The 12,929-nt window shown below is 42.3% G+C and overlaps 1 protein-coding gene and 1 long non-coding RNA gene across 5 annotated transcripts in view; one reads left to right on the top strand and one right to left on the bottom strand.

Moving 5' to 3' along the window:
- Positions 1–4,208, bottom strand: part of LOC121871501 — a 128,118-nt gene extending 123,910 nt beyond the window's left edge. For all 4 annotated transcript variants that reach the window (XR_006089880.1, XR_006089879.1, XR_006089882.1 and 1 more), the window contains exon 1: positions 4,052–4,208. This is a non-coding gene — a long non-coding RNA (uncharacterized LOC121871501). The remainder of the gene's footprint in view (positions 1–4,051) is intronic.
- Positions 4,209–11,738: 7,530 nt separating this feature from the next.
- LOC121871334 (spidroin-2-like) overlaps positions 11,739–12,929 on the top strand; it is a 28,235-nt gene continuing 27,044 nt past the window's right edge. Inside the window, exon 1 of the mRNA XM_042373553.1 lies at positions 11,739–11,883. Coding sequence (XP_042229487.1) covers positions 11,739–11,883 — 145 coding nt within the window. The remainder of the gene's footprint in view (positions 11,884–12,929) is intronic.

The raw sequence follows: 12,929 nt of genomic DNA on the forward strand, positions 1-12,929 counted from the left end.
ATACATACGTACATACATACATATATACATACATACATACATTTTATACAAACACATACACACACTCACATACACACTCACTCATACATACATACATACATACATACATACATACGTACATACATACATACGCACCCAAAAATAAACAAACACACACACACACACACACACACACACACAAGTCTTAAAAAATCATGAACTAAAATCAGGGTCCTGCAACCCATACAGGATACATAAAAACACACGCACATGTCTACATATTACACAGGATACATAAACAACACTCACGTACAAGATACATAAACAATATGTATCTACAATACCATACATGGTACACCACTACACGCTGGATACATTAAATAAACAGGTTTCTACAATCTATGCTGGAGAGGCACCGTGTGTGTGTGTGTGTAGGTGTGTGAGAGAGAGAGAGAGAGAGAGAGAGAGAGAGAGAGAGAGAGAGAGAGAGTATCTTTCTCCTTTCCACCAAAGTAAGGTAAGGTAAGGTAAGGTTAGACTAAAGACTAAATACAAACATCAAGCGCCTCGGTAAACACAAACAACAAAGGACCCAGCAAGCACCCTACGGAAGGCTGACCACATCCAGATCCGGCATTGACTACTGTGTTATTCAGCGGGGAGGACCAGACCGGATATATTAACCTATAAAATTCTGGGTGACACAAATCTAGGTGTCTTAAAACTTAGCATGACTACTGACTAAAACACACACACACACACACACACACACACACACACACACACACACACACACCTCTCTCTCTCCATATAGGTCAGGTACTAGAGGCCGCGGGATGTGTGTTGTCTGGCTACAGTTATCGAGACACGAGGAAGAAGACATTGACCATAATAAGGAACCGATAATAAACATGTCATGGGGTACAGGAAGTAAAAGTCTCAAGTAGATATTCCTTCCCAAATCTTCACCTGGTGGATATAAAAACAGGTCTTGGGTTAATGGTTTTTTTTTTCTGACCAACATCCAGGTAGAGTACAGGTGGGGCTGGACTATCTGATAATAATTAGCCTCTTTGGAGAAATATAAATTAACTTCACTACTGCTATTTTCGATTTAAATGTTAAGATACTACAGATGCGTGTACATTATCGTAGTTCAAAATAACATTTACATAAACACAGGTAATTTTTATTCCTTGGTGATTCAAAGAACTACAATAATATTAAAAATAACTGCTGTGGCCAACACCTATGATTATGCTCCTTCAAGATACTCTGCCTTCAACGTACTCAGCTTAACGAGGCGGCAGCTGCACCTCCCGTGAAGCTCTCAAGCGTAAAAAGGTGGCCAGTATACACCAGCAGACATAAGGTTTTTCCCCGCACGCCGCTGCCACCAGGGAGTGTTGTGGGCGCTACAGCTGCTCCACTCCGACACATAATGACTTAGATTATTGTATGTATCAGAGACCATCTTAATGGTTTTCTTCACAGCTGTTACATTCGCAATCACGCCACCAGGGGAATGATCTTCATCCCACCCACAAAAATTGTTAACCCCTTGAGTACGAAGATGTCCATCCCTTGAGTACCAGGACCTACAGCCACTGGAGGAGGAGGTTAACCCCTAGAGTACGAGAAGTCTTCTTACTTCTCGTGTTCTAACAATATCTAGGTCACGAGACTGTCCGAATACAGAAGAGTGACAGACAAGTGTTACCGGGTCCTAACGACAGCACGGGTAACCATCAGCGCCTGGCGTTTACCCCCATTATGTAATAATAAAATATTGAAGCAACGCCAGACGAAAGTTCACCAGCCTCCTATCTGCAATGGTCGTCTTTTATTGCACAAGTATTAAATTATTAACGGCTTCGTGTACCATCTGGTTATCAGAGGTAATAAAAGAGATTAACTTAGCAAGAAAAGAAAATTACTACTGAGGTGAAGTGCTGTCATAACCACCACCAGTGTCTGAGAGAGCTGCACCAACTACCATCATGGCTTGTACAGGTCACTAGTATTATAATAATAATAATAATAATAATAATAATAATAATAATAATAATAATAATAATAATAATAATAATAATAATAATAATAATAATAATAATAATAATAATAATAATAATAATAATAATAATGGATTCAGGGATAAGAAGGGTTGTGGTGTAGTGAAGACCAAGGATTATATATGTTCAGAAAGCTAAGTTAGTACAGTGTACATTTTTGGAACCTTTACACGGTGTCGTGTGTGTGTGTCCTCAAGCCCTCACCACCAGGCGGGAGTGTCACCCAATATGAACAGTTCCAGGAAGGCCACACCTATACCTGCTGTCCTGGTTCAGTGTACAGCTTCTTGCATGATACAACTAAACACAATAATCGTCTGTGCTGTCTCAGTCCTTATTATCACCCGGGGTATAAATCATTGTACTTTTTATTATTTTTACAAGTCCACTGGCCGTGCTGTCTGTATCTTAGTTCTAATGATAGTTCCAACTCTCACAAATTTCTAGGCAACAGGTTTTTGGTTATTGATTTACATAACAAATGGACAGGATGAATTCTAGGTGAGGACTCCTGCAGGTGCTGACAGTGAGTGACCCACGAGACTGTACTCTGCCGGACACCTAAGTCTAAGTCTTCGCCTCACTGGATATGTCAGTATTCATCCAACCGCCTCATTAACATGCGGCACGAAGGTGGAGGGCAGGATGGTGTTGGAATGAATCTGAGACTCATCCATAAACATAAGCGATTCTCGTTCTCGATTTTGTAGATAAAAAAAAAATATAACGGGAGGATACTTGGTGGAGACTCAGGGCCCATGACTCTTGTTCTGAGAGCCTTCATTAGTATCGGTAATGGCCGCTGGTCACCGTAATCAGGTCTAACCGGGGACGAGTTTAAGAAAATCAGGACTAGCTTTTGTGAGCGGCTGCCACCACCACCACATCCATAGTTGGCGGCCGGTGTAACCCGCTGTCAGGTCACATTACTCAGTTGGTTCCAGACATCTCACCAACGGTACGGCCTAACCATCACCTTCACAACACGATCTACCGCCCTATTTGCATCCAAGTCCCCAATTACTGCCACAGAGACAGAGACAAATGGAACAAAGCAACTGGCCCACGGTTCTCGCTCCCTGCATAAACGGATTAACACTGTCAAAAGCATTCATTTATTATGTGGCCAACCACTTAACAAGCCCCCTCTCGTCACTTGTTTCCTGTGAGCATGGAAAGGTGCTGGTACAAGCGCAAGTACTAGTACAAGTATAGGTACTAGTACTAGTGTGAAGGTACTAGTACAGGTATATGTAGGTACTAGTATAGGCACAGCGCACAGCTATTATTACAAGTACACATTAGTATAAGCACAGGTACAAAGACTTCAGCATTAACATCACCTTCACCTTGTACACACGTTAGAGAGAAGCGAGCGTGTATGCTTAATATTTTACTCCGTCCCAAAGATACTATTCACTGATAGTTAGATTCTTACTATTATTACTTCTAAAACTACTGCTACTACTACTATAACTACTATTTTTACTAACTAGGTTTACTTTACATCACACTACCCTCCTGCCGTCAGCTGTCAACAGTATCCGTCTCCTGACAGTGGACGAGTGACCTGCTGAGACTCGACGCTTGCTGAATTAGTCATCACATAAGGGGGTACACAGGTAAGCTCAGAGGTATCGTCTTACCTTAAAGGAGTTCAAGCATAGAACAAAGGATTTGAACTGACCTAAAAAGGGAATTTTAGGTAGGATAAAAATTTTGGATAATTACAGCGGATAGATATGAAACTCTACCTTTAAATTAACTCTGGAAAAAGCTTCAGTCTATCCCTGAATTTCACGACTGAATTCGCCAAGTCTTTCTTCAGGCTGCACGACATCAACTCCTCTGAATTTGTCCCTAATATTATTTATGCGTCGTCAGTTTTGAATACTTATGAGTATTTTTTGTATACTTTACGTGTTTAATATCTATTTATCTATCTATGTGTGTGTGTGCGTAATTTGTGTACACATATAATCAAAACACAAAGAGCTTACACTGGTTAAGTGGCCTTTGAGGTGCATTAGTAGTGGCCAGATAGCCGGGTGGTCGAGTAAGTAGGTGGACGGTGGTTGAGTAAACAGGTGGCCGAGTGGTCGAGTAAACAGGTGGCCGGGTGGTCGAGTAAACAGGTGGCCGGGTGGTCGAGTATACAGGTGGACAGGCGGTGTGTGTGTGGAGCTGGGTGGACGGATGTATTATTATTGTGTGGGCCGGGTGTGCGTGGAGGCCGGGTGGACGGGTGTGGTGGCCAGGCCAGGTAGACAGGTGTGTGTGGAGGCCAGGTGGACGGAGTGTGTGGAGGCCAGGTGGACAGGTGTGTGTGGAGGCAGGTGGACAGGTGTGTGTGGAGGCCGGGTGGACGGGTGTGTGTGGAGGCCAGGTGGACGGGTGTGTGGCCATGTGGAGGCCAGGTGTTGGACGGGTGTGTGTGGAGGCCAGGTGGACAGGTGTGTGTGGAGAGCCAGGTGGACGGGTGTGTGTGTGTGGAGCCAGGTGGACCGGGTGTGTGTGTGAGCCGGGTGGACGGGCGTGTGGCAGAGGCCAGGTGTGGGCGTTGTGTGTGTGTGAGGCCAGGTGGACGGGTGTGTGTGTGTGTGTGGAGGCCAGTGGGTGGACGGGTGTGTGTGTGTGGAGGCCGGGTGGACGGGTGTTGTGTGTGTGAGGCCGGGTGGAGGCCGTGTGGAGGCCGGGTGCTGAAGTATATACTGTACAAGAACAGGTAGTACAGGTTAGAGCAACAAGCACCAACCTGTAATCACACACAAGTTCCTCCCGACAGGTAAATGATGCCTCTGTCTGTCAGGAGGGAGGAGCAACTCCGAGTGTGGGAGAGGGTGGCAGGGTAAGGGGGTAGGGGAGGGGGCGACAGGGTAAGGGGGTAGGGGAGGAGGCTACAGAGGAAGGAGTGGCAAGGAGGGGGCGGCAGGGGAAGGGATGGCAAGGAGGGGCGGCAGGGGAAGGGATGGCAAGGAGGGGGTGGCAAAGAAGAGGTTGGCAAAGAGAAGGTGACAGGGATAGGGTGGCAGAGAGGGGATGGCAGGGAGGAGGGTGGCAGGGGGAACTCTATTAGTGGCGCAAGGTTCAGGTTCCTACGATAAATTATTCGTCGTAAGAGACTAAGTAAAAAGTTAATAATACACCAACACGTCTGAAATGTTTAAGTTTTAGGGCAACCAGAGAAAAACAGACAGACATACATTTTAAGACTAATAAATGATCTACTACTACTACTAATAATAATAATAAAGTGGTTTCACGTAAAGAATATAAACCAATCAACAGGTAAACATAACACCAACAATGTGTGGACCACTTGACCAACCAGGTGTGACGTAACAGGAAAAAAAAACCAATGGCTGCCATCCTAGACTCATTATATATCACATATTATGACGTCACACCACCACCAATATGTTGAGGTGTTGCCAAAAGATTATTTCTTAATTTATGACTTAATTTTTGTTTATTTTTTAACGCCACTCAAATTGTAGTTAAAAAATAAGATGAGTTGAGTTATAAGTTAAGTATAAAAATAAGAAATAAAAACATAACTGAAATAAACAAAAAAATACTTTAAAAACATTCTCTTAGCGTCAACCAAGGGACAAAAAAAAATCTATATGTTGTGTGAAGACAAGAGCATCCTAACCCCCCGCCGTTATCCCGTCTCTGGGTGTCGTCAGAAGTTACAAGGACACATTGTCACGAGCCTTGAGGTGACTGGTAGTTGGGGCAGTTATCTCCAGACAATTTTTTTTGAGCTAAATATTTTTTGATATTTTTATTTATTTTACTTTTAATACTTTTTTTTTTTGCTACTTTTGTACACCTCCCTCCCACCACCTTCTCTATTCCTTCTTCAGGTGTAGCGAGAAGGAGGACGGGCAGGTGTACTGTACCTACGTATTACCTATTTGGATGTAACTTATAATAACTCCACAAACTGTAACATCAGCTGGAGGTGACAAATACAGTAAAGTTACAGGAATTAATAAATACGAGGCAAACAGCAGTGGTCAGGTGGTGAGTGCTGTGCTGTGCTGTGCTGTGCTGTGCTGTACTAAGGTGATGTGTCGTCTGGTGAGAGATACAGTGGAGGAGTTTGGTGAGGTAGTGCTGTGTCTGTGTCTGTAACTGTCTTGTTCTCTCTATCTGTCTCTCACTCACACACTTTCTCAACGTGTCTTCAACCATACCTTGTTATTTAGATTTCTCTCTTATATCTACCTGTTCTCATTTTTCCTTTGTTTTTCCCTATTCCTCTCTCTCTCTCTCTCTCTTTCTCCCTTCTTCGTGTTTTTACCTCCATCCGTCTCTTTTCTCACACTCCCTGGCCGCCCACAGTCCACCTCGCCACACACACACACACACACACACACACACACACACACACACACCATGTTGACCCAGCACAAGCAGAGGCAGCCGTCGTGGACATCAACCAAACGTGTCTGTATCGTCTCCCTCACAGTGATCTTTCTTCATTGTTTAAGAGTGTCCTGAAGAACAATATTGTGTTAGGACCCAACTCAAGTGGCAGCTCCTCCACACTGTTCCTTAAGGCAACACTAAATTAAACTTGATTTTTTTTTTAACCCGAGAGAGAAACAACGAAAATAGTTACTTCTTCAGGCTATATAACCGTGTCGAGAGGCGGTGTTAAATTTACAATATTTTTTTTATAGTTTGTTGTTGTAAGTGGTGTTAGTCTTGACTTATAAACGTAGCAGCAGTCGCTATTTTAACACCTTAATATAACACACTCTGGAAGACACCCCGCTATACTGAACACTCTTCAATCACAATAATTACACACCACTGACACAAAATTCACAAAAAAAACAAACTTGTGAAATTTTTTGTAGGTTTCATCTCCTAAAGTTGATATTCATGTTATTGTGATATGTACCTCCCCCCCCCCCTCCCGCCTCTCCCCTCTCCTCCACACTAAGTATAGCACCAGAGTCGGGCAGCCATCACAACACTGGTGGTCACAAGAGAAGGGAAAAAAAAACACAAGAGGGGAAATATTATTGTGATTTATCCCAGTGAAAACAACTATCTCCTTTTTTTCCTCTTCTTCAATACTTAAAATTTCCTCCCATTTTTATCTTCCTTTCCTGTTTACATTCTCTTGTTTCCCCACCTCCCTCTTTCTTTCTCTCCCTCGTTTCTTCTCCTTCTTTCTTTCTCTTCATTGTTTCTTCTCTCACTTGTTTCCCATCTCCCTCTTTCTTTCTCTCTCTCGTTTCTTCTCTCACTTGTTTCCTATCTCCCCCTTTCTCTCTCTCTCTGTCTTGCTCCCCGTCATTTCTTCTCTCTCTCTTCCTTATTCCACGTCTTCCTTTCCGTTACTATCTCTCTCCCCTCTATAATATTAATCCTCTCCTTCCTTCCTCTCACTCCCCCCCTCCCTCCCCGTAAGTGAGAGACAATCCCATATCTCTTCCTGTCTCTCAAACCCATTTTCTCTAATACCTCATCTCTCCCTTTCCTTTTAAAAGTGAGTCAGTCTCTCACTCTCTCTCCTGTAATTCATTTCCGCTATCACCATCTCTTCCCCCTCTCTCCCTTTATTGTGAGAGACACCTACATATCTCTTCCTGTCTCACCGCAATTTTTTTTTTTGATACCATCTTTCCCCCCTCCCCCTACCTAGGCGTCTCCCCTAACCCGTCTCTCTCTCTCTCTCTCTCTCTCTCTCTCTCTCTCTCTCTCCTCCCCGTTCATCATTCTCTTCCTGTATTCCCTCTTAGTCTTCCTTCTCCCTCGTTCTCTGTTCCCTTCCCATCTCTCCCACACTAGAGACAGTACAGGTATACAGTTGTAGTGAACAGGACGGTAATTTAACCAAAGACGTAGTCGATAAAGCCACCCGGTACTTAATTCCTGTAGGGTTCTTTCCTTAGGTCTTTTCTGAGGTTAATAGTATAGAAACTCACTCTCCCTTCTTGCTGTGGCGTTTCATCATCTATGTACATTTCTAGTTTTAACTCTTAAAATATTTCATAACAACACTGGTTTTAATGTGGTCAGGTAACTTGTTTCAGTTCGTTATACCTGTAAAGAAGACAGATGTTTTTCACTTAACCGGGGGTCACCAGGTTATGTTCACTCCCTCTAGTGCTCTAACCGGTTCATATCCCAAATCCTTATTAAGTTTGTTGTTAGATACTCTGGGAACAGGCCGGTGAATATCCTGTAAACGTGAGTCAGGTTCAGTTGCTTCACTCTAACCACCACACTTGATATGTTCAGTCACCTTTGTGGTCTATTGCTTCCATGTCAAGAATGAACGTCACCATCTTGTTCTGGTGTAAGCAATTTGCCTGATACTGGTTTTCAGGCCTAAAGAAAAAGAACAAGGGTTTACCCGTACACACACAAATACATACACATACACACACACAGACACACACACACACACACACACACACAGACACACACACACACACACACACACCACACACACACACACACACACACACACACACACACACACACACACACACACACACCACATACACACACCTGTGAGCCCCAGGAACGAGCCTTTAGTCTCCAGGAGTATCACGGTAAGCACCAGTAACAAGGGTCATCTGTTCCTAAGCTACACCAAGGGTTGAAACTCTCCCAGTGTGTGTGTGTGTGTGTGTGTGTGCAGGATCATGTGTACGTGTGTGTGTTACTGTACCACCACCATCATCATCATCACCATCATCATCACCATCATCATCATCACCATCATCATCATCATCATCATCATCATCATCATCATCACCACCATCATCATCATCATCACCATCACCATCATCATCATCACCATCATCATCATCATCCTCTATCAGTCCATCGTCCAGTACCAATATACCTCCACAATCTCTCATCCTGGACCTTCCTTCTCCAATCAGAACCTTTATATTTCCTCATGCCACCTAAATCTATATACTGATTGGTCCTTATTTCCTGGTTCTTTTCTATTCTCATACATTCCTGTGTTACCAGGGCGTCACCACAGCTACTAATTGCCCCAGTTACATGTTGTAATAACTTGTACTGTAGGGTGTGGTGTTGTCTCTTGTTCTGCCTCGACGTGTTGTTTTAATACTTCATTTTATGTTTCCTTTAGTCATTTGGAGTTTTTATACCAGATACATGGAGAAATAATAATAATAACAACGACAACAACAATAAATACTACTACTAACAACAACAACAACAACAATAAAAATAATAATAATAATAATAATAATAATAATAATAATAATAATAATAATAACAACAATACAGTGACACAAGGTGAGATACAGTGAACAAAGGCATCAGTTACAGCTGGACAAAGATGAGAGTCACAAGTGGAGTGGCTACTAGTAGTAATTAAAAGGTGTACGTATGTAAGAGGTGTACGTAAGAGGTGTATGTATGTAAGAGGTGGTGTATGTATGTATGTAAGAGGTGTACGTAAGAGGTGTCAAGAGTATAACATTATTTTTTCTTCGCCCTGGGAGAGGCTGGCGGGAGAATAGACAACGAAATACAAGGAAACATTTAACACACAAGAGAATAAGAGATATAATATTGTCTCCCTTCAGGTCTCACTGTGTACCGGGAACTGAGGCACAGGTGTGGCTTGTCACCTGTACCTGCGGTCACATGTGAACACATAACGCTTGCTTTTGAAATATAATAATGATAATAATAATAATAATAATAATAATAATAATAATAATAATAATAATAATAATAATAATAATAATAATAATAATAATAATAATAATAATAATAATAAATAATAATAATAATAATAATAATAATAGTTTAATGACCACCAACACTTACAAACACCAAACTAAACCAAGAACAAAGTCAACAGGGGATTACACTACAACAATGACCAGTGACCTTTGACCTTCACTTAAACCAATAACCTTCTAGGGTGAATTAGGTTCAAAAGGTCAAGTTACTGTCTATTGTACTATTATTAAGAACACCCATCCACACCACCCAGACATTAACCTATCCTGTATACATGGATCTCCAGGTATGGTTGACCTCTGACCTTTATCAATGACCTCCAATCACCAATCAGGTAGAGAATATCATGTATAGTGTATGTATCTAAGATTAGTGTGACCTTTGACCTATCTAATCAACCTTAGGGAAATATAGTGAAAAGTGCCAGAATTTAGCCCCTGACCCTAACTACGTCACGAGGGGGCATAGAAAAACACTGTCTAGACACACAGACAATCTATTATTATCAATTGTCTACCTCTGTTGTTTGCTGTGTTAAGTTAGCCATACATCTTCCTCTCCTGATCTAACAGATAGTGATTTTTCGCACGTGAGGGATATTTCTTATTATTATCCAAGTCACTGACATGGCAACACAAGAGGAAAGTCCCATGTATTAAAGGGACGACTAGACAAACATTCGGCAGATCAAGATGTGGCGTGAAATCAGAGAGCCGTAAACACACATTAACAGCGCCACTGTCTTGACGCTTTCCCCCACGACACACAAACTTAACGCTAATATCTCTTCATCTTGTCTTCCGGTGTCTTCCATGCTTGTGATGAAAATTTTATTCTTTTTCTTTTATTAATATTATAAGTATTTGTTACATCCTGTGTCCCTGACTGCTGTGTTATCTATACGTTCTATCACCCAATTTACGTCAAGTCTCACTTCTTACTGTCCATACCAGCAGCTGATCCAGGGTGCCTGTTATGTTATTATTACTACTATTGCTACTACTACCATTCCTTATTTTTAAACGTGGCCTCCAGCTGTGTTGAGTTAGTTGAGCCGCAGCTCTATGCGGTATTCAGTGACTCTAGCCTTGTAGGCAATATCTGCAACTGTTGTCGGCTTTAGGGCAGATGCTCTCGTTCCCCTGAGGCAGAGCAAAGCAGACCTAAGGAGAGAGAAGGACAGTCGACATCTCATCCAGGCTGTAACATAACTTCTGGGCTGCTGCTTCTGTTCGGATAGCACCTCCGCAAGTCTGGCGTAGAAGCATCTTGCACTTGGTCCCATCCCACCAGAGGTTGTGAACACCAGAGGAGTGAAGTTGCCTTGATCAACGATCTGAATTCTCTCCCCATATGCCCTTATCTTGTCGTTCTCGTTCTTCCTATGTGCAGCAACGAGATCTAAGTTACGGTGACATGCGGCCATGGGATAAAAAAATCCTGATGTCGAAGAAGACTCGCTGTCCCCGCGTCCAGAATCCTAGAGCACTGACATCAACACGGGCTTCGTTGGATGTGTTTGAAGTCCTATGTTGGAAATTCTCACCGTTCAATGGAAGGAGGGTCGGTTCTACCCTGACATCATGACATATTTCCTTCAACATATTTGCAGTTAGATCCCTTATGCATATGAAGCCCTCTTTCTTGCACACCATGGAGTGATTGACGTCATAGAAAGAGACACACGCGCATTGGGAGGGCAAACCTTGTACTGGCCTACCGTACCTTAGAGCAATGGTATCTGTAAAATCTTGTTTATTAAGGCTGAAACCATTTGCCCTTCTGGTAATTGCAGTAACAGTTGCTGCAACTTATCACTTTGGCTGTGCTGTCGTCCTGTCGTAATGGACCTTCGAATCTTGTTTACTTCGCTATTACTACTACTCTACTACTACTATTACTACTATTATTGTCATCATTATAACCATGTCTACTACTATGATTACTACTACTATTATCAAAGCAGAAGTGATCATGGTAGTAACGGCCTCCCCTTTACGTTTCATCATACGCTCAGCAGGACAACAGCTCACCCGCCGGGACACAAGCAGCAGCTGTCGGGCGTCATCTGGTAAACTATCATACCCGGTAATAATAATGATAATAATAATGATAAAAAAAAGGCACAACAGGAACAACGGAAACCGGATTTGAGAGATTTCGGTAGTAATGTTCCGTAAAATATGCCTGGCCCACAATTTACTTCAAATGATGTTTCCTCTCTGTCTCTCTCGGAAAAAAGGGACGGAAACGTAGCAGAAAAAACACCAGATTACTTAAAGATAATTGATAGTGACATACAGGTATTGAAAAGAATAATAATAGTAATAAGTATAATAATATAAAATTGGTAAGGCTGTTCACTAATCTGCAGGTGTGGATTAATCTGCAGGTGTGGATTAATCTGGAGGTGTGGATTAATCTGCAAGTGTGGATTAATCTGCAAGTGTGGATTAATCTGCAGGTGTGGATTAGATTTGCTGTTTAATTTCGTAAAGAGGTGTGTGTGTTTTTTTATACTGACCTCTTCCTCCCCTCTCTCCTTCCTTCCTTCCTTCACACAATCCTTCTACTTAGCTGGAATTGTGAAGGAGAAATGACGTGTTTATAATTCTCTTTCTCTCATCCATCCATTCTTTCCCTTCTGTCTTCCACTTCTCCTTCTATCCCTCCCTCCCTCCCTCTTCCTCATCTCCTTTATCAATCCCTTCTTCACCCTCTCCATCCTCCAACCATCCCTCCACTCCCCCTCCTCCAACCACCCCTCCCCTCTCCCCCCTACTCCCCCCCTCTCTCTTCCAACTATCCCTCCCCCCCTATCTCTCTTTCTCTCCTCCGTCGACCAATCAATGAGCTCCACCTGTCACCAGCCAGACCGTCACACCAGTATCCTCAAGGAGACAATTTCACCTCATATTTTTACTGCGACGAGCCTTAGGTGAGGCTATGGGGCTTAACACAATAATAATAATAATAATAATAATAATAATAATATCAACAACAATAAATATAATAAATTAATAATAATAATAATAATAATAATAATAATAATAATAATAATAATAATAATAACAGTTGCGCTATTCTACAATCATCACAAATGTCATTAATAATTTT

Source organism: Homarus americanus, unplaced genomic scaffold (assembly GCF_018991925.1).
Source record: "Homarus americanus isolate GMGI-L3 unplaced genomic scaffold, GMGI_Hamer_2.0 scaffold45698, whole genome shotgun sequence".
Classification (NCBI taxonomy): Eukaryota; Metazoa; Arthropoda; class Malacostraca; order Decapoda; family Nephropidae; genus Homarus; species Homarus americanus.